At 55.3% G+C, this 23623-nt stretch overlaps 2 protein-coding genes across 10 annotated transcripts in view; both read left to right on the forward strand.

Moving 5' to 3' along the window:
- Positions 1-12453, forward strand: part of FBF1 (Fas binding factor 1) — a 31147-nt gene extending 18694 nt beyond the window's left edge. For 6 of the 7 annotated variants that reach the window (XM_073005008.1, XM_073005009.1, XM_037993794.2 and 3 more), the window contains 15 exons: positions 177-265; positions 435-493; positions 1296-1451; positions 1617-1717; positions 1850-2056; positions 3442-3549; positions 3641-3780; positions 3860-3978; positions 6875-6997; positions 7082-7267; positions 7719-7895; positions 7967-8104; positions 8198-8315; positions 10053-10168; positions 11515-12453. In XM_073005008.1, the coding sequence (XP_072861109.1) occupies positions 177-265; positions 435-493; positions 1296-1451; positions 1617-1717; positions 1850-2056; positions 3442-3549; positions 3641-3780; positions 3860-3978; positions 6875-6997; positions 7082-7267; positions 7719-7895; positions 7967-8104; positions 8198-8315; positions 10053-10168; positions 11515-11598 (1921 nt within the window). In that variant the 3' untranslated portion in view covers positions 11599-12453. The remainder of the gene's footprint in view (positions 1-176; positions 266-434; positions 494-1295; positions 1452-1616; positions 1718-1849; positions 2057-3441; positions 3550-3640; positions 3781-3859; positions 3979-6874; positions 6998-7081; positions 7268-7718; positions 7896-7966; positions 8105-8197; positions 8316-10052; positions 10169-11514) is intronic. The other variant, XM_008011716.3, reaches the window with a different exon arrangement.
- Positions 12454-15118: 2665 nt separating this feature from the next.
- MRPL38 (mitochondrial ribosomal protein L38) lies at positions 15119-23583 on the forward strand. 3 transcript variants are annotated; one of them, XM_073005020.1, is made up of 9 exons: positions 15119-16149; positions 17488-17667; positions 20049-20183; positions 20276-20484; positions 20921-20993; positions 21167-21212; positions 22559-22717; positions 22932-23068; positions 23243-23583. In XM_073005020.1, exons 2-9 carry the CDS (start codon positions 17523-17525, stop codon positions 23377-23379), a joined length of 1041 nt encoding a protein of 346 aa, XP_072861121.1. In that variant the 5' UTR covers positions 15119-16149; positions 17488-17522; the 3' UTR covers positions 23380-23583. The 3 variants fall into 3 exon arrangements, with proteins under 3 accessions (XP_072861121.1, XP_008009895.2, XP_037849727.1); XM_008011704.3 differs by lacking the exon at positions 15119-16149 and adding an exon at positions 16785-17181; XM_037993799.2 differs by lacking the exon at positions 15119-16149 and adding an exon at positions 17095-17393.
- Positions 23584-23623: the final 40 nt, after the last annotated feature.

Genomic DNA, 23623 nt, shown 5'->3' on the forward strand with positions numbered 1-23623 from the left:
GTGGGCTGAGTGGGAGTGAGATCATGGTGGGCAGCACAGGCCTCTGTCCTTAGAGAGGGACACAGAGGCTGCCCACCCTGCCCCGTCCCCGTGCCCCACACAGAGGCTGCCCACCCTGCCCCGTCCCCGTGTCTCACGCAGAGGCTGCCCACCCTGCCCCGTCCCTGTGTCCTCAGGTCCCCTGTGACTCGGAACCATGCCGCCTCAGCACTCCCTACAGGTTCCCCAAAGAGGCGACCAGCCCCTGGAGACCTCTCGGCCACTGGTTTGTTTTTTGTTTTCTGCTTCATTTGGGAGTTTAACCCTGGGTGAGGAAGAGGTGCTTTGAGCTTCCTTTGGGGTCCCTGGGACATGAGTGACACCAGTCCCTCCTGGACACTCGCAGGCCCAGAGCCCTGGGCCTCCTGCTCATTTCTCTGCTGTTGACATTTCAGAGCCTGCCACCTGTTTCCCGAGCACCCAGGAACCCACAAAGCCTTCCATGCCCATCCAGGTAGGGGTGTGGGCAGACAGATCTAGCTCAGGGCCTAGGGAGCAGTTCTCCATGCCCAGAGGCAACACCAACAGTTTGACCTGATGACCTGCCAGGAAAAATATGTCAAACATACCAAATGTGATGTCAGCCAGCTCCCCCGGCACCCCCCACCAGAACTTGCCTGAATCTCTAGCCTCGCTGCTCCCAGGCAGAGCTGGGTGTTAATTTGCCTACATCAGTGAGGAGTTTGAGGAGGTAGCCAGGCCGGGGAGCTGGGACGCTGCAGTCAGAAAGCAGGGCCCAGGGTCCTGTTCTGTCAAGAAAGCCTCCTCCACCCCTGCCATCCTCGCACCACACCTCTGCCTCTGTTTCCCATGTGTGGCAGTCACCTGTGACATGTAGGCCTGGGAGATGTGGCCCCCGGGAGTGTGTCCCTGGGAGATGGTGGGTAGGGGACAGCTTGTGGGAACCAGATTAGTGTCAACATGTGGGCTTCAGGCCTGACAGGAAAAGCCAGCGTCAGCTTTTGTCATAGCAGAGACTGCTGGGGCTCAGCCATTTGTCTGGGAAGCCGGAGACCATGCAGGGGAGGAAGCTGTTCTGGGGTGGTGGAGGGAGACATGCTCCTGACCAGACCTGCAAGGGGAGGTACACTGGGGACTGCTCAGCCACAGTGACTGTGACTCTCCAAGGCCTTGGACCCATCTGCAGCCATAGATCAGATGCAGGGAGGTCCAGTGAGCAGCAGGCCAGGAGGTAGCTGATCTCAGCTGGGCCCCTGTCCCCTCCCTAACCAGGAACCTCTCTTCCTTTCCTCCAGCCCCTGCTCCCAGAGTCCCTGGCCCGGAGCCTGCTGCCAGGCACAGAATACCAGAAGCAGCTCCTGGCAGCACAGGGGCAGCTTCAGAGCGGCACCACTGAACTCCGGGCCGAACTGCTACAGAGCCAGGCCCGGCTGGCAGAGCTGCAGACCCAGGTGAGAGCAGCGGGGCCACTGCCGCTGGGGGCAGGGTTGCGATGGGAGGGGACACTGAGAGTGGCTGGAAGCTTCCCCAGGAGGGAGGAGGGGCTGTTGGCACAGGGCAGCGTGGAGTACAGCTGCCTCCCCTCCCTGGTCGCTGGCCCTCCTGCCGTCTTCTAGGTGCGGAAGCTGGAGCTGGAACGGGCCCAGCATGAGCTGCTGCTAGGGAGTCTGCAGCAGCAGCACCAGGCAGACCTGGAGCTCATCGAGAGTGCACACAGGTAACCTGGTGCTGGCCCCAGCTCTGCCTTGGATCTCATGCTGACCCCAAAGCCATCCCAGTGTGTCTGGAGAGGCTTTTAGGTGGCAGCCCTCTGCCTTCCTCGCACCATGGCTGGGTGTTCTGTTGGCAGAAGCCACATCAAGATGCTAGAAACATCGTACCAGCAACGGGAGGAGCGGCTCCGGAGAGAGAATGAGGAGCTGTCAGCTCGGTATCTGTCGCACTGCCAGGAGGCTGAACAGGCCCGTGCTGAGCTCATGGCCCAGCACCAGCGGCGCTTGGCAGCCACAGCGCAGGAAAAAGACCAGGAAATGCAGCGGCTCCAGGAGCTGCAGCGGTGAGGCCCAGGGACAGGCAGCTGGGGAGCGGGCTTGCAAGGAGTAGCCGGAAGAGAGCCATCCCTATGAGACCCTTCGCTGTGACTCAGCAGCCTTTGGACAGGGGTTCGGGTCCTTCCCTCCCAGTCCAGTGAGTGAGGACTGAGGGCTGGGCACACTGACTCATCATACCCATGGGTAGGGGTGCCACCTGCTCTTACAGAGGCAGGAGGGGTACCACAGGCTGTTCAGGCACGGCATGGCAGCAGCAAGTCCCCCAGGGTCTAACTAAGCACAGGGTCATCCACTCACCTGCTCACGCAGTAGAGGCTAGAAACAAGATCCACCTGGGAAAGGCTTGCGCTGTTGTGCCTGCCACGTTGATAGGGTTGCCTTTCTAGAAGAGAAGGAAACTAAGAAAGGTTACCTAAGGGAGCCAGGTTGATGAAGGCAGAGGCAACCTTTTAAGACTGCTCAGGGCCAGGCACAGTGGCTCACACCTGTAATCCTAGCACTTTGGGAGGCCAAGGTGGGAGGATCACTTGAGGCCAGGTGTTTGAGACCAGCCTGGGCAACACAGTGAGACCTTGTCTCTAAAAACAATTTTTAAATTAGCTGGCATGATAGTGTACTCCTGTAGTTCCAGCTACTTGGGAGGCTGAGGCAGGAGGATACCTTGAGCCCAAGAGATCAGGGCTGCAATGAGCTATGATCATGCCACTGCACTCCAGCCTGGACCACAGAACAAAACCCTGTCTCTGAAAACATTTTAAAAATAAACACTTGGGAGGCCAAGGTAGGAGAATTGCTTGAGGCTAGGAGTTCAAGACCAGCCTGGGCAACATAGTGAGACCTCATCTCTACAAAAAGAAAAAAAAAAGAAAAGAAAGACTGCTCAGGGCCGGGCGCGGTGGCTCACGTCTGTAATCCTAGCGCTTTGGGTGTCCAAGGCAGGAAGATTGCCTGAGCTCAGGAGTTCGAGACCAGCCTGGGCAACACGGTAAAACCCCATCTCTACTAAAATACAAAAAATTAGCTGGGCGTGGTGGTGGGCACCTGTAGTCCCAACTACTTGGGAGGCTGAGGCAGGAGAATTGCTTGAACCCAGGAGGCGGAGGTTGCAGTGAGCCGAGATCATGCCAGTGCGCTCCAGCCTGGGTGACAGAGCGAGACTCCGTCTCCTAAAAAAAAAAAGCTGAATAATGGGAGGATTGCCCATCTTAGTGTGTGTAGCATTGAGGCACCATGACAGATAAGACAGAGGAGCTGGGGAAACTGAGGCAGTGCCCAGTGGAGGAGAGGCCTGGGAGCAAGGGCTGCTCAGAAGCACGCCCTTCCCCAAGGAATTACCACATCCAGGTGGTCCAGCTCAGAGTGACCACCTTCCCGTCCCGCCTCCCCTCAGGGCGTCCATCCTAGAGATGCGCAGAGACCACGAGGAGCAGCTGCAGCGGCTAAAGCTGCTGAAGGACCGAGAGGTCGATGCGGCCACCAGTGCTACCTCTCACACACGGTATGTGCGCCACCCCAACCATGCCCACCTGAGGGTGGGGTCTGGGGGGTCCCCGAGACCTTCAGGAGGGGCTGACCCAGTCTTCTTCCAGGTCCCTGAATAGCATCATCCATCAGATGGAGAAGTTCTCCAGCAGCCTGCACGAGCTGTCCTCCCGCGTGGAGGCCTCACACCTCACCACCTCCCAGGAGTGGGAGCTGGGGATCCGGCAGCATGACGAGCAGCTGCGGGGTACGCCCTCCCCTCTCAGCCACCCGGGCTCCTGGTGGGAAGGGGAGCAGCTGCTGAGCACCCTGTGGGTTGCCCCCAGCACTGCAGGAGCGGCTGGGCCAGCAGCAGCGGGACATGGAGGAGGAGCGGAGCCGGCAACAGGAAATCATCGGGAAGATGGAGGCACGGCTGAATGAGCAGAGCCGGCTGCTGGAGCAGGTGAGGCCCATCCTCCTGGCCCTCCTGCCATGGGGCCTCTTCTCCAGGGCATCCGCAGGCGTGGCGGCACTCCCGACCTCACCTTCTCAGGAGGTCAGCACCCCACGTGAGGCTTCCTGCCTCTACATCTCCCTGCCCCAGCCAGGCCCTCAGCACTGCCCACCTCAGCACGCAGGGGCCACCTGGCCAGGCCCCCACCACGCCCTGCCTGCTCCTCAGCACCACAAGCCCCTCGGCTGCCTTGGCTGCCCTCCACAGTGTATCCCCTGCAACCATCAGCTGCACTTCCCACTTCCTGACACTCGAATCTGTCACATCAGCTGAGGCCTGACATTGGGACAGATGCTCTTGCCTATTAAATGTCATCCTAGCCTCTTCAGCTCTCACAGAGACATTTGAACTCCCTAGATACCTTTCATATATAAGCACATGCTTTATTTAAATAATAATGACCTGGCTGGGCTCGGTGGCTCACACCTGTAATCCCAGCACTTTGGGAGGCCAAGGCGGGTGGATCACAATGTCAGGAGATCGAGACCATCCTGGCTAACACAGTGAAACACCGTCTCTACTAAAAATACAAAAAATTAGCCGGGCGTGCTGGCGGGTGCCTGTAGTCCCAGCTACTCGGGAGGCTGAGGCAGGAGAATGACGTGAACCTGGGAGGTGGAGCTTGCAGTGAGCCGAGATCGCGCCACTGCACTCCAGCCTGGGAGACACCGAGACTCCGTCTCAAAAAATAAATAAATAAATAATGATTACCTTAGCCAGGCACAGTGGCCAGTGCCTGTAATCCCAGCTACTTGGGGGGCTGATGCAGGAGGATCACTTAAGCCCAAGAATTTGAGACCAGCCTAGCGAGACCATAGTAAGACCCCACCTCTAAAAACATTTTTTTATGCCAGGCAAGTTGACTCATGCCTGTAATTCCAGCACTTCGGGAGGCCAAGGCTGGTGGATCACTTGAGGTCAGGAGTTTGAGACCAGCCTGACCAACATGGTGAAACCCTATCTCTACTAAAAATAAAAAAACTAGCCGGGCATGGTGGCACATGCCTGTAATCTTAGCTATTAGGGAGGCTGAGGCAGGAGAATTGCTTGAACTCAGGATGCAGAGGTTGCAGTGAGTGGAGATCGTACCACTGCACACCAGTCTGGTTAACAACGAGACTCTGTCTCAAATAAATAAATAACTAATAAAAACATTTAAATTTTGTTTTAATGAACTGGGTGTGGTGGTGCACACCTGCAATTCCTGCCTTTGCTCACATCTTTTTCCTTACCTGTGGAAATCTTTCTAGGCTGAATTCAACGGTAATGAATCTTTTGATGCTACCACCTCCACAAAGCCTTCCTTGTCCTCCCACCTGTCTTTTTGTCCCCAGCTGTCATAAAGCGCTTTTTTTTTTTTTTTTTTTTTTTTAGAGACAGGGTCTTGCTCTGTCGCCCAGGCTGGAGTGCAGTGGTGTGATCATAGCTCACTGCAGCCTGACCTCCTTGGCTCAAGCCATCCTCCTGCCTCAGCTTCCTGAGTAGCTGGGACTACAGGCACACACCACCACACCCAGCTAATAGTGTATTTTTTGTTGAGATGTGGGTCTCGCCATGTTGCCCAGGCTGGCCTTGAACTCCTGGGCTCAAGCAATCCACCCACTTAGGCCTTCCAACATTTTGAGAGTATAGGTGGGAGCCACCACGCCTGGCCAAAAAAAAATTTTTTTAGAGATGGGGTCTCACTGTCACTCAAGCTGAAGTACAGTGGCAAGATCTCAGCTCACAGCAGCTTGAACCTCCCGGGCTCAAGCAGTCTTCCCACCTCAGCCCCCAAGTAGCTGGGACCACAGGTGCATGCCACTATACCCAGCTAATTTTTTGTATTTTTTGTAGAAACAGGGGTTTGCCATATTGCCCAGGGTGATCTCAAACTCCTGAACTCAGACAGTCTGCCCACTTTGGCCTCCCAAAGTGCAGGGATTACAGGCGTGAACCACCTTGCCCAGTCAAAAACCTTTTTTTTTTTTTTTTTTGAGTCAGAGTCTTGCTCTGTCGCCCAGGCTGGAGTGCAGCGGTGCAATCTCAGCTCACTGCAACCTTCGCCTCCTGGGTTGAAGGGATTCTCCTGCCTCAGCCTCCTGAGCTGCTGGGATTACAGGCAACTGCCACCACACCCAGCTAATTTTTGTATTTTTAGTAGAGATGGGTTTCACCCTGTTGGCCAGGGTGGTCTTGAACTCCTGACCTCAGGTGATCCACCTGTCTTGGCTTCCCAAAGTGCTGGGATTATAGGCCCTAGCCACTGTGCCTGGCCAAAAAAAAAAGTTTTTAAAGAAGAAAATAAAAATATCTCACTAGTCAGAGATGTCCACTGCTGACCTGATATCTATCCTGTAGCCATATCAACATAGAGAGAGATGCTTTTATGTTGTGGACCATTTTGATTCGCCTCTTCATTTGGTAACTGTGTTAAGCACCTGCCTGGGGTCAGGCACAGTGAAGCTCTTGCCTCATGCCGTGTGTGGCTGGGCCCACAGCACAGCATTAGGCCACCCTGTGCTTAGCCTGCTTGGCTGATGGGTGAGGACAGGCAGAGTGTGTAGCTGGCCATTCAGCGGCAGGGATGTTGCTGCTCCTTGGCCCTCCCAAGCTGCTAGCCTTGGTGCTGTTGGAGACCTGAGGGTTGGGAGGGCACCTGCTGGGTCCTCCTCTTGGGCAGAATCATGCGGGCTGGGCCCTGGCAGTGCCTCTCAGGCACCCCTCATTTTGTGCCTCTTTGGGAAGGACAGGTCAGTGGCATAGCGTGGGAGACACTGGCGGGTTCGTGCAGCTCCTCAGGGAGTGGCCAGGCGTGATCCTCAGGGTGGGAACCACGCTCTCAGTCCTGCCCTGGGCCCTACAGGAACGCTGGCGGGTGACTGCCGAGCAGTCCAAGGCGGAGTCCATGCAGCGCGCCCTAGAGGAGCAAAGGAAGGTCACGGCCCAGCAGATGGCCATGGAAAGGGCGGAGCTGGAGCGGGCCAAGGTGAGTCAAGCCACTGCACTCAGCCCCTGCCCCTGCCATTATGCCCAGGGACACTCACCCTGTGCCCTCACCCCCACATCCCAGAGCACCTTGCTGGAGGAGCAGAAGTCTGTCATGCTCAAGTGCGGGGAGGAGCGGCGGCGCCTGGCGGCCGAGTGGGCGGAGTTCTCCGCGCAGCAAAAGCTGAGTAAGGAGCGGGCCGAGCGCGAGGCCGAGCGGGCGCTGCAGGTGGACACGCAGCGGGAGGGCACCCTCATCAGCCTGGCCAAGGTAGGGCCCAGAGCCTCCGGACAGTGGAGGGCCCGGGGTAGCCTGCGCCCCTCCATCTGAACACATCCGCTTCTAGTTTTAGGAGAGGAGAGTGTAGCACTAATGTCACAAGAGCATAGGGATTAAAACAGTAATCACATCATCATACTAACAGCTTCCTCGTATTGTCCCAGGTGCATTATACATATTTTATCATTGGATCCTCATATTCCCATGACTTTGATCATTTAGAAATGAGGAAACCGAACTTCAGAGTTGAACCTGCCACAGTCACGTGGATTGTGAGGGCAGCACCCCGGCTTGGCCCCAGGCTTCTCTGGCCCTCCCTGGAAGCCCTTGGCTCCACCACCCCCTCCCAGAGGCAGGGTGGGCAGAGGGGACCCTAGAGTCCTGCACAGAGCGCAGCGCAGCTCCTGGGAGGAGAATGCAGCAGGGCCTCCGCCATCTCCAGGAGCAAGCTGAGCTGAAGATCAGGGCCAGCGAGCTCCGGGCCGAGGAGAAGCAGCTGGCGGCGGAAAGAGCAGCCCTGGAGCAGGAGCGGCAGGAGCTGCGGCTGGAGAAGGAGAGGACCAACGCCACCGCCCTACGTGTCAAGCTCCGCGCGGAGGAGGTGGAGAGCATGAGCAAGGTGCTGCTCAGGCACATGGGTGTGGGCACGGCTGAGCTCGGGCAGCCCTGACCCAGGCGGCCTCCCTGCAGGTGGCCTCCGAGAAGTACGAGGAGGGGGAGCGAGCATTGCGCGAGGCCCGGCAGGTGCAGGCAGAGCAGCAGGCCCGGTTGCAGGCGGTGCAGCAACAGCAGGAGAGGCTGCGGAAGCAGGAGCAGCACATGCACCAGGCAAGGCTCCCTGAGTGTATGGCACCCTTGCCCCCCACACCCCCAGCCTCCCACCTGACAGCTGAGTCCTTCTTTCCGGGGGAACGGGGACAGGAGCATCTGAGTCTGGCCCAGCAGAGGCTGCAACTGGACCGCGCACGACAGGACCTGCCCTCCAGCCTCATGGGTCTGTTCCCCAGGGCCCAGGGCCCTGCAGCCTCCAGCCAGAGAGGTGAGTGGCTCCAGAAGGAAGAGCCGGCGGCTCAGGACTGGGCAGGGGCAGTGCTAGGAGTGGGCAAGCCCTCCTCCAGCTGCTCCAGTTAAGGCAGCCAGCTGGGTTTTACAGTTGCCTTATTTCTTTTTTACACAAATAATGTGTGTTAATTTTAGATAAATCAGAAACAGAGAGGAACGCTATTATGAAAAATGTCACCTTTTTCTGGACTAAGGGGAGAAAAAGGAAATTTTAAAAGTCGTTATCAGGCTGGGTGCGGTGGCTCACGCCTGTAATCCCAGCACTTTGAGTGGCTGAGGCAGGCAGATCACATGAGGTCAGGAGTTCAAGACCAGCCTGGCCAACATAGTGAAACCCTATCTCTACTAAAAATACAAAATTAGCCAGATGTGGTGGCAGGTGCCTGTAATCCCAGCTACTTGGGAGGCTGAGGCAGGAGAATCACTTGAACCTGAGAAGTGGAGGTTGCAGTAAGCTGAGATTGTGCCACTGCACTCCAGCCTGGACAACAGAGGGAGAGTGCGGTTAAAAAAAAAAAAAAAAGTCACCCTCACCACCACTCCCAAGTCTAGAGAGAACCACTTTTCACTTTTAACATTTTAGTGCATAATGTTCCACTCAGGTACATTTGTTTTTTTGTTTGCTTGTTTGTTTGTTTTTTGAGATGGAGTTTTGCTCCTGTCACCCAGGCTGGAGTGCAGAGACATGATCTCGGCTCACTGCAACCTCCACCTCCTGGGTTCAAGCGATTCTCTTGCCTCAGCCTCTCAAGTAGCTGGGATTACAGGCATATGCTACCATGCCTGGCTAATTTTGTATTTTTAGTAGAGATAGGGTTTTGCCATGTTGGCCAGGCTAGTCTCAAACTCCTGACCTCGGGTGATCCACCCGCCTTGGCCTCCCAAAGTGCTGGGATTGCAGGCATGAGCCAATGCGCCCAGCCTGGTACATATGTTTTAAAAACAAAATTAGGATTGTATGTGTTGTTCGACAACTTTACTTTTTTCACTCATTTTCACTCAGTAATGTACACGTGGAACAGGTTTTGAGATCAGTCATTAAACATTTATCAATTCCCAACCAGCACAGTTTTCCCATGAGGCTGCTCTGTGCTGAGTGATTTGTTGTCTTTTTTTTTTTTTTTTTTTTGAGACAGAGTTTTGCTCTTGTTGCCCAGGCTGGAGTGCAGTGGCGCGATGTCGGCTCACCGCAACCTCCACCTCCCAGGTTCGAGCGATTCTTCTGCCTCACCCTGCCTAGTAGCTGGGATTACAGGCATGCGCCACCACGCCTAGCTAATTTTGTATTTTCAGTAGAGACAGGGTTTCTCCATGTCGGTCAGGCTGGTCTCGAACTCCCGACCTCAGGTGATCTGCCTGCCTTGGCTTCCCAAAGTGCTAGGATTACAGGCATGAGCCACCATGCCTGGCCTCATGAGCCACCGTGCCCGGCCTATTGTCTTAAAGAGAAAGAGTACCCAGTGGACATCTACCTACATACGTCTTTGCACCTTTGCCTGATTATTTCACTTGAATAAATTCCTATAAATGGTCTCGCCAGGTAGGAGCAGGTGTGCATTTGTCAGAGGCTTCTGAGAGTTAGTGCCATTGCACCCTGAGTGTATGGCCAGTGTCCACCCACTGGCAGTGGGGAGCAGCTCTGCAGGAACAAGCTGTGACTGCCCGGTATTTCCACCAACACTTTGGTCCCTGACTTCCTCCTTGGCCTTTTCAGCCCTCTTGCCTACTGCTCCCAGCACCCGCTGGTGCAGCCAGCCACCAACTGGCCTGGACCCCAGCCCCTTACACCTTCATGCCAGGCTGGTGCTGCTGAGGCACACGGCAGAGCAGGTGAGTCTCTCCTGGCCTTGGGGATCCTTGTGTTCATAAGTCCTTCCTGCTCAGGGCAGAGGCAGGGAGGGGCACACGGTAGCCCTGGGGAGGGGTGACCCCAGCTTCCAGGGAGTAAAACTGCAGTTTGCTTAGTGAGCCAATGCTCAGACCTCCTCACTAGGCCAGGTTCTGTGCAAAGCAATTTGCATATGTTATCTCCTGATAACCTATAGTAATAATAATAACAGACTGGGCCCGGTGGCTCACACCTGTAATCCCAACACTTTGGGAGGTTGAAGCAGGAGGATCACTTGAGCCCAGGAGTTTGAGACCAGCCTGGGCAACATGTTGAGACCCTGTCTCTACAAAATGAAAAACTACAGGACCGGGTGTGTGGCTCACACCTGTAATCCCAGCACTTTGGGAGGCTATGGTGGGAGGAGTACTTGAGCCCAGGAGTTCGTGGCCAGCCTGGGCAACATAGTAAGACCTCGTCTCCACAAAAAAATAGCTGAGCATGGTGGCATGCACGTGTAGTCCCAGCTACTCCGGAGGCTGAGGCGGGAGGATCATTTAAGCCCGGGAGGTAAAGGCAGCAGTGAGCCACCCAGGCAACAGAGTGAGACTCTGTCTCAAAAAAATAAATATTAAAAATTTAAAGATTAGCTGGGCCTGGTGGGGCACATCTGTAGTCCCAGCTATTTGGGAGGCTGAGGTGGGAGGATTGCCTGAGCCCAGCTGGTCGAGGCTACAGGTGTGTTCACACCACTGCACTTCAACTTGAATGACAGAGCAAGACACTTGTCTCAAACTAAACAAAACAATAATGATAACAGTTGTCATGGATCATTTCCTGTTTGCCAACCTCAGTGCTGAAGGCTTTGTTTATATTTTCTTTCTTATTTATTTATATTTAGAAATAGGGTCTCATGATGTTGCCTAGGCTGGTCTCAAAGTCCTGGGCTCAAGTGATCCTACCCCGTTGGCCTGCGGATTAGCTAGGATTACTGGCATGAGCCATTGTGCCTGGCCTGCTTTGTGTATATTTTAAGCCTTTACCCTCACACAGCCCTACAAGGAAGGGCTACAAGGAATGTTTACAGACAAGGAAACTGAGGCTTAGAGACATGAAGTCATGTGCTCGTAAGTTACACAGCAAACAAGTAGCCTTGCCAGGATTGAGACTGTGGTCTGTCCCACTCCGTACCTGGGCTCTTTCACGGCCCCTGCTGACTCCCAGAGCCAGGCAGAGTCAGGGACGATGTGGGGAGGAGCCTTAATGAGGGCTGGCTCAGCTAGTGTCCAGGGCTCCACCTCTCTCTCAGCTCAGGGAAGGTGACCGCCCATCCACATCTGCCTTGCAGGACCGCGACTTCTTGGAGAATGAACAGTTCTTTCTGGAGACCCTGAAGAAAGGGTCCTACAATTTGACATCTCATTCAGCCTGAGTGGGATCCCAGCCGATTCCCCAACAGAGGGTTCAGACCCCAGAACTCTCCTGTTCCTCCTGCTGCCTCCATGGAGGCAGTGCCTGGGGAGGATTCTGAGATGCTTGAGGCCTGATGGCAGCTCTTCCGTGGACAGGGTGCAAGTGCATCCTTTCCAAGTGTGCCAGCCTGGGGCAGCCCCTGCCTCTGGGGTTCTGTGGTGTAGGCTCTTACCACGGCTTTGGCTGCCCTGCCTCAAAGCCATCTGGCTTGGATCTGAAGGTCTGAGCTGGCAGCGAGGACCCCCAGCTCTCACTGGGCTCTGTGGGCTCCCCCTGTTCCACAGGTAGACTGCTGTGGGCTCTTTTTGCCTGGACCTCTTCTGAGGCAGGAGCTTTCTTGAGGGATGCCACAAACAGCCTTCCCTACTCCCTGCCAGAGCAGTTCCCTCCCTGATGAGCTGGAGAAGGGCCCTCTGGCCTCCTGCCAGTACAGGGAAGGCAGCAGCTAGATCCTCCCTTGTGGTGTGAGATGTTCCTGGAACTCAACCGGGCCCTCCTCCTCCTGGGCTTGCCCAGAGCCCCCACCCTATTGCCCGAAGGACCAACCAGTTTGGGTGGACAGTGGCCTCCTCAGCTTCCTCCCCATCTGGGTGCCACCCTGGTGGCAGAGGGAGCTGTGGCGATGGTGGGGCATGGGGAGGGATGAGGAGGGAAGGTGCCTCTGTGCTGCTCATCTGCCCAAAGCCACAGCTCAGGGGGCGTGCAGTGGAGGTGACAAGGAATCCATCACAACTAGCAGAGATTTCTTTGGTCCTCCTCCACTACCACTGCTTCACTTGACTAAGCTTAAAACAACTGCTTTTGCCATGGCTCATCAGAGTTTATACTTATTTCTTAGAAAATGTTTCCTGTTACTTGCTGGACAAGTCCCAAAGAACAGGCAGATGTTCCTATTTAAAAAGTCAGCCTATAAGATTGGTCAGGACCAGGCACCTCTGGCCATGTGCCTCTCGCCTCCAGCACCTACAGTCTCCAGTGGCACCTGGCAGCTGGACCACAGCCAGGAGAAGGGTACTATTAGCCCTGCTTCAAACATGCAGAAACTGAGGCCCGGGCAGAGTAAATAACCTGCCTGAGGTGACAGTGAGTAGCACCTGGATTTGAGTTCTGCTCTGTCTGACCCCCAAGTCCCAGGCTGTCAGCCACCCCAGTCTCCTACCTCCCAGAGGAGCAGGCTACACTCCTGGTAGGTGCTGGTGTGGGAGGAAGATCTCTTCAGGAGCTTCTGGGGCTGAGGAGGGAAGCATCACACACCCCGTTGGAAGCCTTGGTTAAGTCTCAAATTTGATTCTCCGCAAAAGAGACTCAACCAGTCCTGAGGCAGACCTGTGCAAAGAGCTGGGGGGGTCTAAGGATGGGCACGTCAGCTCAAGGGCAGCTGGCGTCTAGGCAGCCACCTGCAGGATCTGCAGGTGATCAAGCACACACGTCTGGGAGGGCAGTGCTGGGAGACCCACAGGGGAGAGCATGGCCTTCAAGACAGTAGGGAGAAGAGGTTAGAATGAGAGGGCTTTGCATATCTTGTTAAAGATGTGCAAGTTTTCAGGGCAAATTTGTCCGAGGGCAAATTTTCAGGTCTTCACTAGAAGATTTTAAACAGTTGAACCATATTTGTATTTTAGAAAACCCATTGGCCAGGCACGGTGGCTCACGCCTGTAATCCTAACACTTTGGGAGGCCAACGTGGGTGGATCACTTGAAATCAGGAGTTTGAAACCAACCTGGCCAACATCGTGAAACTCTGTCTCTACTAAAAATACAAAAAAATTAGCTGGGCATGGTAGTGTGTGCCTGTAATCCCAGCTACTTGGGAGGCTGAGGCAGGAGGATCGCTTGAACACAGGAGGCACAGGTTGCAGAGAGCCGAGATTGCACCACTGCACTGCAGCCTGGGCGACACAGCAAGACTCCGTCTCAAAAAAAAAAAAAAAAAAAAAAAAAAACGACAAAAGAAAACCCATTGTGTCTGCAGAGTGGGGACAGAGGATGTGTGAGAAGGCAGCTGGCAATGGTGCAGGGGACAGACTGTGGGCAGGACTGTGCCAGGTATGGCAGGGAGGGCCCACAGAAAAGTGCCCCTCAGACCTGGTGCCAGTCATGGAGGGTCAGAAAGGAAGACGTGTCGAGGAGGACACTCAGGTTCCTGGCATGGGTGACTGGGTGGTGTCACAGATGAGTATACAGTGCCGGGGGGACAGCGAAGCAGAGGCATTCCACAGGCACTCAGTTATAATGGCACTTTACTCAGTGTGAGCGCTCAGCATTCCTGTCACCACCATGAGGGTGTGGCAGGCATCCTAATTACCCCATTCAGACTTCTCCCAGGCCACAGACGCTGGAGAGGGCTGAGTGCAGAAATGAGTGTGGTGTAGCTGCTGCTCTTTCTTTTTCCTTCAAAATTGTAAACAAGATCATAACCCAAGTGCTTCATTCAGTTCCTTTTAGAGAGAGAAATATTGCAGCCGGGCGCGGTGGGTCATGTCTGTAATCCCAGCATTTTGGGAGGCCAAGGTGGGTGGATTACCTGAGGTCAGGAGTTCCAGCCTGGCCAATGTGGTGAAACCCTGTCTCTACTGAAAATACAAAAATTATCTGGGCATGGTGGCGTGTGGCCTGTAGTCCCAGCTACTTGGGAGGCTGAGGCAGGAGAATCGCTTGAACCCAGGAGGCAGAGGTTGCAGTGAGCCAAGATTATGTCACTGCCCTCCAGCCTGGGTGACAGAGTGAGATTTTGTCTCAAAAAAAACAAAAAAAAAGAAAAGAAAAAGAAATATTGGTGGAATGTAATGATTAAAAAATACTGGTGCAGGGGCTGGGCGCGGTGGTTCATGCCTGTAATCCCAGCACTTTGGGAGGCAGAGGCAGGCGGGTCACGAGGTCAGGAGATCGAGACCATCCTGGCTAACACAGTGAAACCTAGCCGGGCGTGGTGGAAGGCGCCTGTAGTCCCAGCTACTCCGGAGGCTGAGGCAGGAGAATGGCGTGAACCTGGGAAGCGGAGCTTGCAGTGAGCCGAGATCGGGCCACTGCACTCCAGCCTGGGCGACAGAGCAATACTGTCTCAAAAAAGTACTGGTACAGCGGTACACACCTGTAGCTGCTATCGGGAGGCCGAGGTGGGAGGATGGCTTGAGCCCAGTATGGGCAACACAGTGACCCCATATATTTTTAAAAAATGGTAGAGCCGCTGTTTCTAGTTTCAAGATATTCATCGTTATTTGCTTCAAGTTGGTACATGTGGGAATCCATGTGAGGCCTCTCTCAAACCGTTAATATCCAAGCAAGCACCATTAAGAGTTCTGGGACAGCGAGAGGACAAGAATGGAGGAATGCATCGCCACCTGGGTGGCCTGCGGCTTTCAAGCCAACTGCTGAGGCCCCGTATATCTTCATCTGGAGAGGGTTGGGAGGGTCGTGGGGTAGGACGGGTGGGTTTAGAGGCTGAAGAAAAGGATTCAGAAACAAAAGGACAAGGTGGCTGGGTGCGGTGGCTCACACCTGTAATCCCAGCACTTTGGGAAGCCAAGGCGGGCGGGTCACCTGAAGTCAGTAGTTCCAGACCAGCCTGGCCAATACGGTGAAACCCCATCTCTACTAAAAATACAAAAAATTAGCCAGGCGTGGTGGTGTATGCCTGTAATCCCAGCTCCTCGGGAGGCTGAGGCAGGAGAATCACTTGAACCTGGGAGGCAGAGAATGCAGTGAGCCAAGGTCATGCCAATACACTCCAGCCTGGGCAACAGAAACTGCATCTCAAAAGAAAAAAAAAGGACAAGGTTAAACAGCCACGATGTAAACACACACAATCCAGTTATGCTCCTGTACTGCATAACTGCAGTATGGAATTTCACAATAAGCAACTCCTGACAAGCAGGACTGGGTGTGACTGCCCCCATGCATTCCCCTCCACATTTAGCATGTAGCAGGTGCATACTGCAGGGTGAATTAGAAATGACGGTGAAAGGTTTAGCTGTTTGGCTGCTGTTTATGAAAACCAGTGGAAGGTGTGGCCACTTCCTGCTGGATGGAGAGACCCTCATTCCATTCTCATTCCATCTCAAAGTGATTATGAGGGCCAAGCTTCTGCTGGTGCCAGAGCCACTGGCCTGGGATGTCAGAGCAAGTTTCCTGGAGAGACCTCTCTCCTGGGGCTGGGTGGTAGCCAGGCCAAGGTGGGGAAGTGAGGAGGTGAGACGCAGAAGAGACAGCGTGTACAAAGACCCCGTGGCCTCGGGGGGCAAAGTGCGCTGGAAGATTCCCTTTTAGGGCAGGAGGGCCAGGGCTGGGGCAAAGGAGGGTCCCAGATTCCCCAGGCTACCAGGTTTTGCCTTTGTAGAACTGGATCACAAGAGCAAGCCTGAGTCCTGCCAGAAACATTCACATCTGCATCTTAACCAGGTCACTTCCGCCTTTGTGTGGATAATGGGAAGTTGGAGATAGCTGAGCTAACTGATACACACCGCTGCAAGTGCTTTCCAGAGGGTAATCTTTTCATCCTGACAACTGTCAGGTAAGCACTAGTATTACCTGCTTTTTCCCAAATAAGGAAACCACAAGGGAGACGGTAAGGTCACGATCTGGGTTTTTTTGTTTGTTTTTTGGGTTTTTTTTTTTTTTTTCGAGATGGTGTGTCTGTCACCAAGGTGGTGGCGCGATCTTGTCTCACTGCAGCCTCTGCCTCCCGGGTTCAAGCAATTCTTGTGCCTTAGCCTCCTGAGTAGCTGGGATTACAGGCATCTGCCACCACGCCTGGCTAATTTGTGTATCATTAGTAGATACAAAAATTTTTGTATCTTTAGGGTTTTGCCATGTTGGTAGGGCTTGTCTCAAACTTCTGACCTCAGGTGATCCACCCACCTCGGCCCCCCAAACTGCTGGGATTACAGGTGTGAACCACTGCGCCCGGCCACAATCTGGGTTTTTATTATTATTATTATTATTATTATTTATTTTTTTTTTTTTGAGATGGAGTTTCACTTTTGTCGCCCATGTTGGAGTGCAGTGGCGCGATCTCGACTCACTGCAGCCTCTGCCTCCCAGGTTCAAGCGAGTCTCCTCCCTCAGCCTCCTGAGTAACTGGGATTACAGGCGGCCGCCACGCCCGGCTAATTTTTGTATTTTTAGTAGAGACGGGTTTTCACCGTGTTGACCAGGATGGTATCGATTTCCTGACCTCGTGATCCACCCGCCTCGGCCTCCCAAAGTGCTAGAATTCTAGGCGTGAGCCACTGTACCCAGCCCTCAATCTGGGTTTTAAACCCAAGCAGCCCGAGTCCGGAATCGGAGTTCGCACCCCTTCTCCCAACCAGGCCTGCGCCCCTGGGGAACTCAGTGCGCCGCGTCCAGGGGCTGGGGGAGGGCCCCGCCGGCCGACCCCGGTCTGTGCCGCCCCCTGGTGGCCCGCCGTGGGCGAGAGCCTGGCTGCTCTCAGCTCCGCCCCGCCGTCCAACGGGCACTTCCGGAGCCGGGCGCCTGCAGACCGCGGCCACCTCCACCTCCGCCCCAGGCGGACGGTGCAGGGGCCTCCGGGACAGGCGACAGGGTCCGCAGCGCGGGACCCGGGGGCGGGCCTAGGAGCGGGGCCTGGGCGGGGCTGGACGCGGCCTGCCGCGTTGCGCTCAGGCGCCGCGCTGGCCACCTGTGCCCGGGTCCTAGTGGAGGCCGCGATGACGCAGGCCGGAGGGAAGATGGCGGCGCCCTGGTGGCGAGCCGCGCTGTGCGGGTGTCGGAGAGGGCGGGCCTTCAGCACCTCGGGTGAGGGGTTTGCGGGTGGGCAGCTCTGTGGGGTGGGGGCGGGCTGTCGCGCGAGCTCTGGGGCGCCGGCCTTACGTCTTCTCTCTGCCCGCAGCCGTCCTCGGCCGCCGGACGCCCCCGCTGGGGCCAATGCCCAACCAGGACATCGACGTGAGCAACCTGGAGCGGCTGGAGAAGTATCGGAGCTTCGACCGCTACCGGCGCCAGGCAGAGCAGGAGGCGAAGGCCCCGCACTGGTGGCGGACCTACTGGGAGCATTTCGGGGAGAAGACAGGTGCGGGGCGACTGGAGCAGGGGCTGCAGCCACCGTCCGGGGAACTCAAGGGGACCCGCCGGCGTTTTCCCCGGGTGCTGGACGAGCCTTGTCAGCGCCCCTGTGGATGCTGGCGAGGATAGGAGGGCCCGCCTGCAGACCTGTGTGCTCTATTGGCAGCTTCATCACGCCGGGATTGTTCACACCTTCTGCGCCTCATTCTTGGAAAATTTGCTCCCCCTACTATTAGAGTTCCAGCTCCTAAAATATCTGCTCCTAAAATCTTGACCATCTGACTTTCTGTATTGGGATGTCGTTCTGTGCGCCTAAAATACTCTAGGTAGCTCTGGCCACACTGCATTCTGACTCTGTGCGCTGCCTGTCCCCAGACTGTGAGCGCGCTGTTGACAGGGATTCTGCTTGTCTTGCTCTCCATTGGATCCTTGCACCTGAACAGTGCAAGGATGTACGTGTGCAATACTTTGCTGAATGAAGTTAAAGCCCTGGGCAGGGTAACTCAAAAAAAGAACCCAACCTGGCCGATCGCGGTGGCTCACGCCTGTAATCCCACCACTTTGGGAGGCCGAGGCGGGCGGATCACCTGAGGTCGGGAGTTTGAGACCAACCTGACCAACATGGAGAAACCCTGTCGCTACTAAAAATACAAAATTAGCTCGGTGTGGTGGCGCATGCCTGTAATCCCAGCTACTCGGGAGGCCTCTGAGGCAGGAGAATCGCTTGAACCCAGGAGGCGGAGGTTGCGGTGAGCCGAGATCGCGCCATTGCACTCCAGTCTGGGCAACGAGGGCGAAACGCCGTCTCAAAAAAAAGACCCCAACCTTTAAGGAGCTTACAATTTATGGAGTATATGTTGTTGTTGTTTTTAGCATTTATAGAGGCAGTTTTGTGGTGGTTAAAGGCACAAGCATGGAATCTGAATAACCCGATTTAAATCCCAGCTCAGCCTCTCAGGGACAATGTCCCTGAGCTTATTTCAACTGTAAAATAAAATGTGTCTTTGCTACAAAATTACCACGAGGATTAAAAGATACAATTCATTGGCATTTTTGCCTAATGCCATCTCTGATGTGGGCTCAGTATGTTTTCGTTATTAGTTTTGTTTTCTTTTTTTTTTTTTTTTTTTTTTAAGGCGGAGACTCACTCTGTTTCCCAGGCTGGAGTGCAGTGGTGCGATGGCTCACTGCAACCTCTGCCTCCTGAGTTCAAGAAATTTTCCTGCCTCAGCCTCCAAAGTAGCTGACACTACAGGCATGCGCCACCACGCCCAGCTAATTTTTGTATTTTTAGTAGAGATGGGGTTTCACCATGTTGCCGAAGCTGGTCTCAAACTCCTGAACTCAAGTGATCCCCCTGCCTCAGCCTCCCAAAGTGTTGGGATTACAGCCATGAGCCACCACACCTGGCCGAGAAGCACTTCTGTAAGTCCTTCTAGCATCAGTCATTCACTCTAGCCAGGACAGCTGGGTGTTCATAGCCACCTGTGAACAGGCTTGGAGGTGATCTCAACTATAATTGGAAGGACCATTGACTTCAATTTCCCATGACTTAGACAAAACTGTGACCTGGTTTGGGGATCAGAAAAACACAACCTCCAGCCTGGCCAATGTGGTGAAATCCTGTCTCTACTAAAAATACGAAAAAAAAATTAGCCGGGCATGGTGGCAGGCGCCTGTAATCCCAGCTACTAAGGAGACTAAGACAGGAGAATTGCTTCAACCCAGGAGGCAGAGGTTGCAGTGAGCCGAGATCGCGCCACTGCACTCCAACCTGGGTGACAGAGGGAGATTCTGTCTCAAAAAAAAAAAAACACAACCTCAAGTTGCATCTGATTTGCTTCCCAATTACATCCTGTTCAGGTCTGGGAAGTAGAACAGTATGTTTTAATTCTGTGAATCATGGGGAAAGCTTGAGCAGCAGAGCTTGAAGCACAGAATGAGAGGACTAGGTAGGGACAGACAGTTTAACCAAGACGATGTGCCTGCCCCCTCACTGGGTGCAGTGGCTTGCACCTGTAATCCCAGCTACTCAGGAGGCTGAGGCAGGAGGATCACTTGAGGCCAGGAGTTTGAGACCAGCCTGAGCAACATAATGAGATCCCATCTCTCAGAAAGGTTTTTTAAATTAGCTACCATGGCTGGGTGCAGTGGCTCACGCCTGTGATCCCAACACTGTGGGAGGCCGAGGCGGGCAGATCACTTGAGCCCAGGAGTTCCAGACCAGCCTGGGCAATGTGGCAAAACCCCGTCTCTACAAAAAATGCAAAAATTAGCCAGACAAGAAGGTGTACACTTGTAGCCCCAGCTACTCAGAACACTGAGTCGGGGAGGTTAAGGCTGCAGTGACCCGTGACCCTGTTTTTCCAACACATCTTCCCTCTCTAGATCCCAAAGAGAAGATTGATATTGGGCTGCCTCCACCCAAAGTCTCCCGGACCCAACAGCTACTGGAACGGAAACAGGTCATCCGGAATCTTCGGGCCAACGTAGAAGAGGAGCGGGCTGCCCGCCTCCGCACAGGTAAGCCTTCTCAGGGGAGGCGCCATCCCAGAGTTGGGGTACAGGGTGTGTCCCTGCCCCCCTGTATCCCAACTGTCCTTATTCCTGTCCAGCCAGTGTCCCACTGGATGCCGTGCGGGCCGAGTGGGAGAGAACCTGTGGCCCCTACCATAAGCAGCGTCTGGCTGAATATTATGGCCTCTACCGAGACCTGTTCCATGGTGCCACCTTTGTGCCCCGAGTTCCCCTGCATGTGGCCTACGCTGTGGGTGAGGACGACCTGATACCTGTGTACTGTGGCAATGAGGTGACTCCAACCGAGGTAACCGCTCACTTGTGCCCCTCCTCCCTGCCCTGTGCAAACACAGACACATCCCATCTCAGTGTCACAGACGCTCCTGGGTTTGGAATTTTGTTGTTCTCTGTTTCTTTGATTTCCTGGAAGACAACACCATGACAATTTCAAAGAAAATAGAACAAAATGAAGGAAAAAGAGGCTCCATCTTAGCACATTCCTGTGACCGGCCTGCTGTCTGTGGTGTGCCCTCCTGCCCAGGCCTTGGCACAGTTCTTTTTGTGGTTGTTGCCTGGACAGGCAACTCTGCAGGGCTCCTTCTCTACGCATCCCTTTGCCTGCCTGCCTGTGCCAAGGGCTGTCAAGGGCATTTGGGTCAGAGTGGGTACCCCTTTCTCCAGGGCTCCCTGCAACAGCTGGTCTGTCCCTGGTGGGGCTGACAGCTTCCTTCTCTCCCTGCCAGGCTGCCCAAGCACCAGAGGTGACCTATGAGGCCGAAGAGAGCTCCTTGTGGACGTTGCTACTCACTAGCTTGGGTGGGTGTCTGGGGTTCACCAAGCCCCCTGCCCCGCTCACCTCCCATGAGCCAGGGCCCTGGGGAGCTGGGGGAGGGGCCAGGTGGAGATCTCCAGCGCTGGCTCCTAACAAGGGAGGGGGCGGCAGGGCCATGGTCGGCAGGGCGGTGATCAGCAGGTGTGTTTTTGTGCAGATGGGCACCTGCTGGAGCCGGATGCTGAGTACCTCCACTGGCTGCTGTGAGTACGGGGGGTAGGGGGGTGCTGCCCAGGCGGGAGGAGGACCTGGAAGCCTGGACCGAGCTGCTCCTGAGTTTCATAGACTACCCATGGGACTTGAATTCACCTCCTGCCTCAGGAGGTGACCCCCGCCTCTACCTCCTGAGGGTGTTAGGGGCCCTGGGATCCCCGTGTCTACTTGAAGACAGCTACAGGAGACAAAGTTTGCAGTAGGCCTCGGTCAGTCCCCACAAGCCGCCTCATCTTTTCTTTTCTTTTTTTTCTTTTTTTTTTTTTTTTTTTGAGACAGGGTCTCACTCTGTCCCCCAGGCTGGAGTACAGTGGTGCAATCATGGCTAATTGCAGCCTCTAACTCCTGGACTCAGGTGCTCCTCCCACCTCAGTCTCCTGAGTAGCTGGGACTACATGTGCAAGCCACTACACCCAGCTAATTTTTGGTTTTTTTATACAGACAGGGTTTCACCATGTTGCCCAGGCTGGTCTCCTGAGCTGGAGAGCTCAAGCGATCTGCCCACCTCCGCCTCCCAAAGTGCTAGGATTACAAGCATGAGCCACCATGCCTGGCCCCTTCGTCTCTCTAAACTCATTTCTTCACCTGTAAAACTGGGATAATGGCACCACATACCTTACTCAACCTGACCTGTGGACTGTGATGGTCACATGAGAGAAGTAGCAGGACAGGCCTGGCAGCTGTGGCGTCTCCCAAGTGCTCCTTGAACCACTGGGCACTTCTTCCCTGGGCCCAGACGAGGCTGCCTTCTATCTTTTCGGTAGCTTTTGGCTCTGAACACCAGGCCAGGGGGCAGAAGTCAGGCCAGTGACCCCAACTTTGAGCCTTCTGGTTAATTGGGGACAGTGACTGGGAGGCTGGTTTCTGTCATTTTTATTCAACTGCAGTTACCAACCTGTGCAGCAGGACCCTCTGGGGAGTTATGCCTGAGGCATTGGCCGTCCCTGTGCCAGGCTGGGCACACAATCCCCGACGAGGTCCTGGAGACTTCAGGACGCAGAGGGAAAAGCAGCCAAAAGTGGCATGGCTTTCTAGCCTCAGTGACTGTGGCTGGCCCCCTGGCTCCCGGGCCTGGAAGCAGGCTGCATGGCCTTGCTGTCAAGGTGACGCTCTCTGGAGCCCTGTCCCCCACTCGGAGCTCCTCCAGCCCGCTTCCCATGTTTGCAGTATGTCCAGGCATTCACAGAGCTTGGCTGCCTCCTCTGTCCTAGGAAAGAGAGTGCTTAGAGTTGTTGTCTCAGGGAGTCATGTCAGCCTCTACGGTGTGTGTGGAGCTGGGGGGACACTCCTGCTGCCTCCCTGGAGTGGTTATGAATGGAGACTTTCCTCCTCCCAGAACCAATATCCCGGGTAACCGGGTGGCTGAAGGACAGGTGACGTGTCCCTACCTCCCCCCCTTCCCTGCCCGAGGCTCCGGCATCCACCGTCTTGCTTTCCTGCTCTTCAAGCAGGACCAGCCGATTGACTTCTCCGAGGACGCACGCCCCTCACCCTGGTAATCTACACCCCCAACACATAACCCGGCCTCAGGCCAGCTCCCCTGGAATGGTCACTCTTGCTCAGTTCTCTCCGACCTCAGCCTTGAGGCTGGCAGAAGAGCAGAACAGGGTGCTAGCAGCGTCCCAGGGGCCCCTCAGGGTTGCCTGTGGGGTGGAGGGGTGAGGGCTCTGGTGCCCACTCTCCACTCTCACATGCTCTCCATCTTACAGCTATCAGCTGGCCCAGCGGACCTTCCGCACTTTTGATTTCTACAAGAAACACCAAGAAGCCATGACTCCAGCCGGCTTGTCGTTCTTCCAGTGCCGCTGGGATGACTCCGTCACCCACATCTTCCACCAACTTCTGGGTAAGGGCCATGGGGCTGGGGCACTGGGTGGGCCTGAGCTCCCAGGCCTCGCCTGCCCTGCCAGGGAGAAGCTTTGTTAGGGGAAGGCTGCGGCAGGCTCCTGGTGGGCAGGCCTCAGCCTGAGGGGGCGCAGGCCACAGGAGACCACCCCTGTGCCCCTCGCTCTTCTTGCAGACATGCGGGAGCCGGTGTTTGAGTTCGTACGGCCGCCCCCTTACCACCCCAAGCAGAAGCGGTTCCCCCACCGGCAGCCCCTGCGCTACCTGGACCGGTACAGGGACAGTCATGAGCCCACCTATGGCATCTACTAAGGAGCCAGAGCATGCCCACTTCAGAGCATGGGATTGATCGGCAGCAGGAGTAAAGACACAGCTCCAGAGGCCCACGCTGTGGGGTCTGGGCCCTGCCTTAGGCAGCCCCGCTGTGGCCCCCTCCCATCAGACCCAGGGCTTGGAGTGAAAGGGACTCTCAGGTGGTGGGGTGGGGGATGTGAATAAAGATGATTTCTTGCCAGGCTTGGTGGATCATGCCTGTAATCCCAACACTGGGAGGCTG

This window comes from Chlorocebus sabaeus, chromosome 16 (genome assembly GCF_047675955.1).
Source record: "Chlorocebus sabaeus isolate Y175 chromosome 16, mChlSab1.0.hap1, whole genome shotgun sequence".
In the NCBI taxonomy this organism is placed as follows: Eukaryota; Metazoa; Chordata; class Mammalia; order Primates; family Cercopithecidae; genus Chlorocebus; species Chlorocebus sabaeus.

Coding starts and splice junctions, on each gene's coding strand:
- MRPL38 (XM_037993799.2), top strand. CDS start 17,306: ATGACGCAGGCCGGAGGGAAGATGGCGGCGCCCTGGTGGCGAGCCGCG. Junction 20,184..20,275: donor GGCTGCCCGCCTCCGCACAG/GTAAGCCTTCTC, acceptor ATTCCTGTCCAG/CCAGTGTCCCACTGGATGCC. Junction 22,718..22,931: donor GACGCACGCCCCTCACCCTG/GTAATCTACACC, acceptor TCCATCTTACAG/CTATCAGCTGGCCCAGCGGA.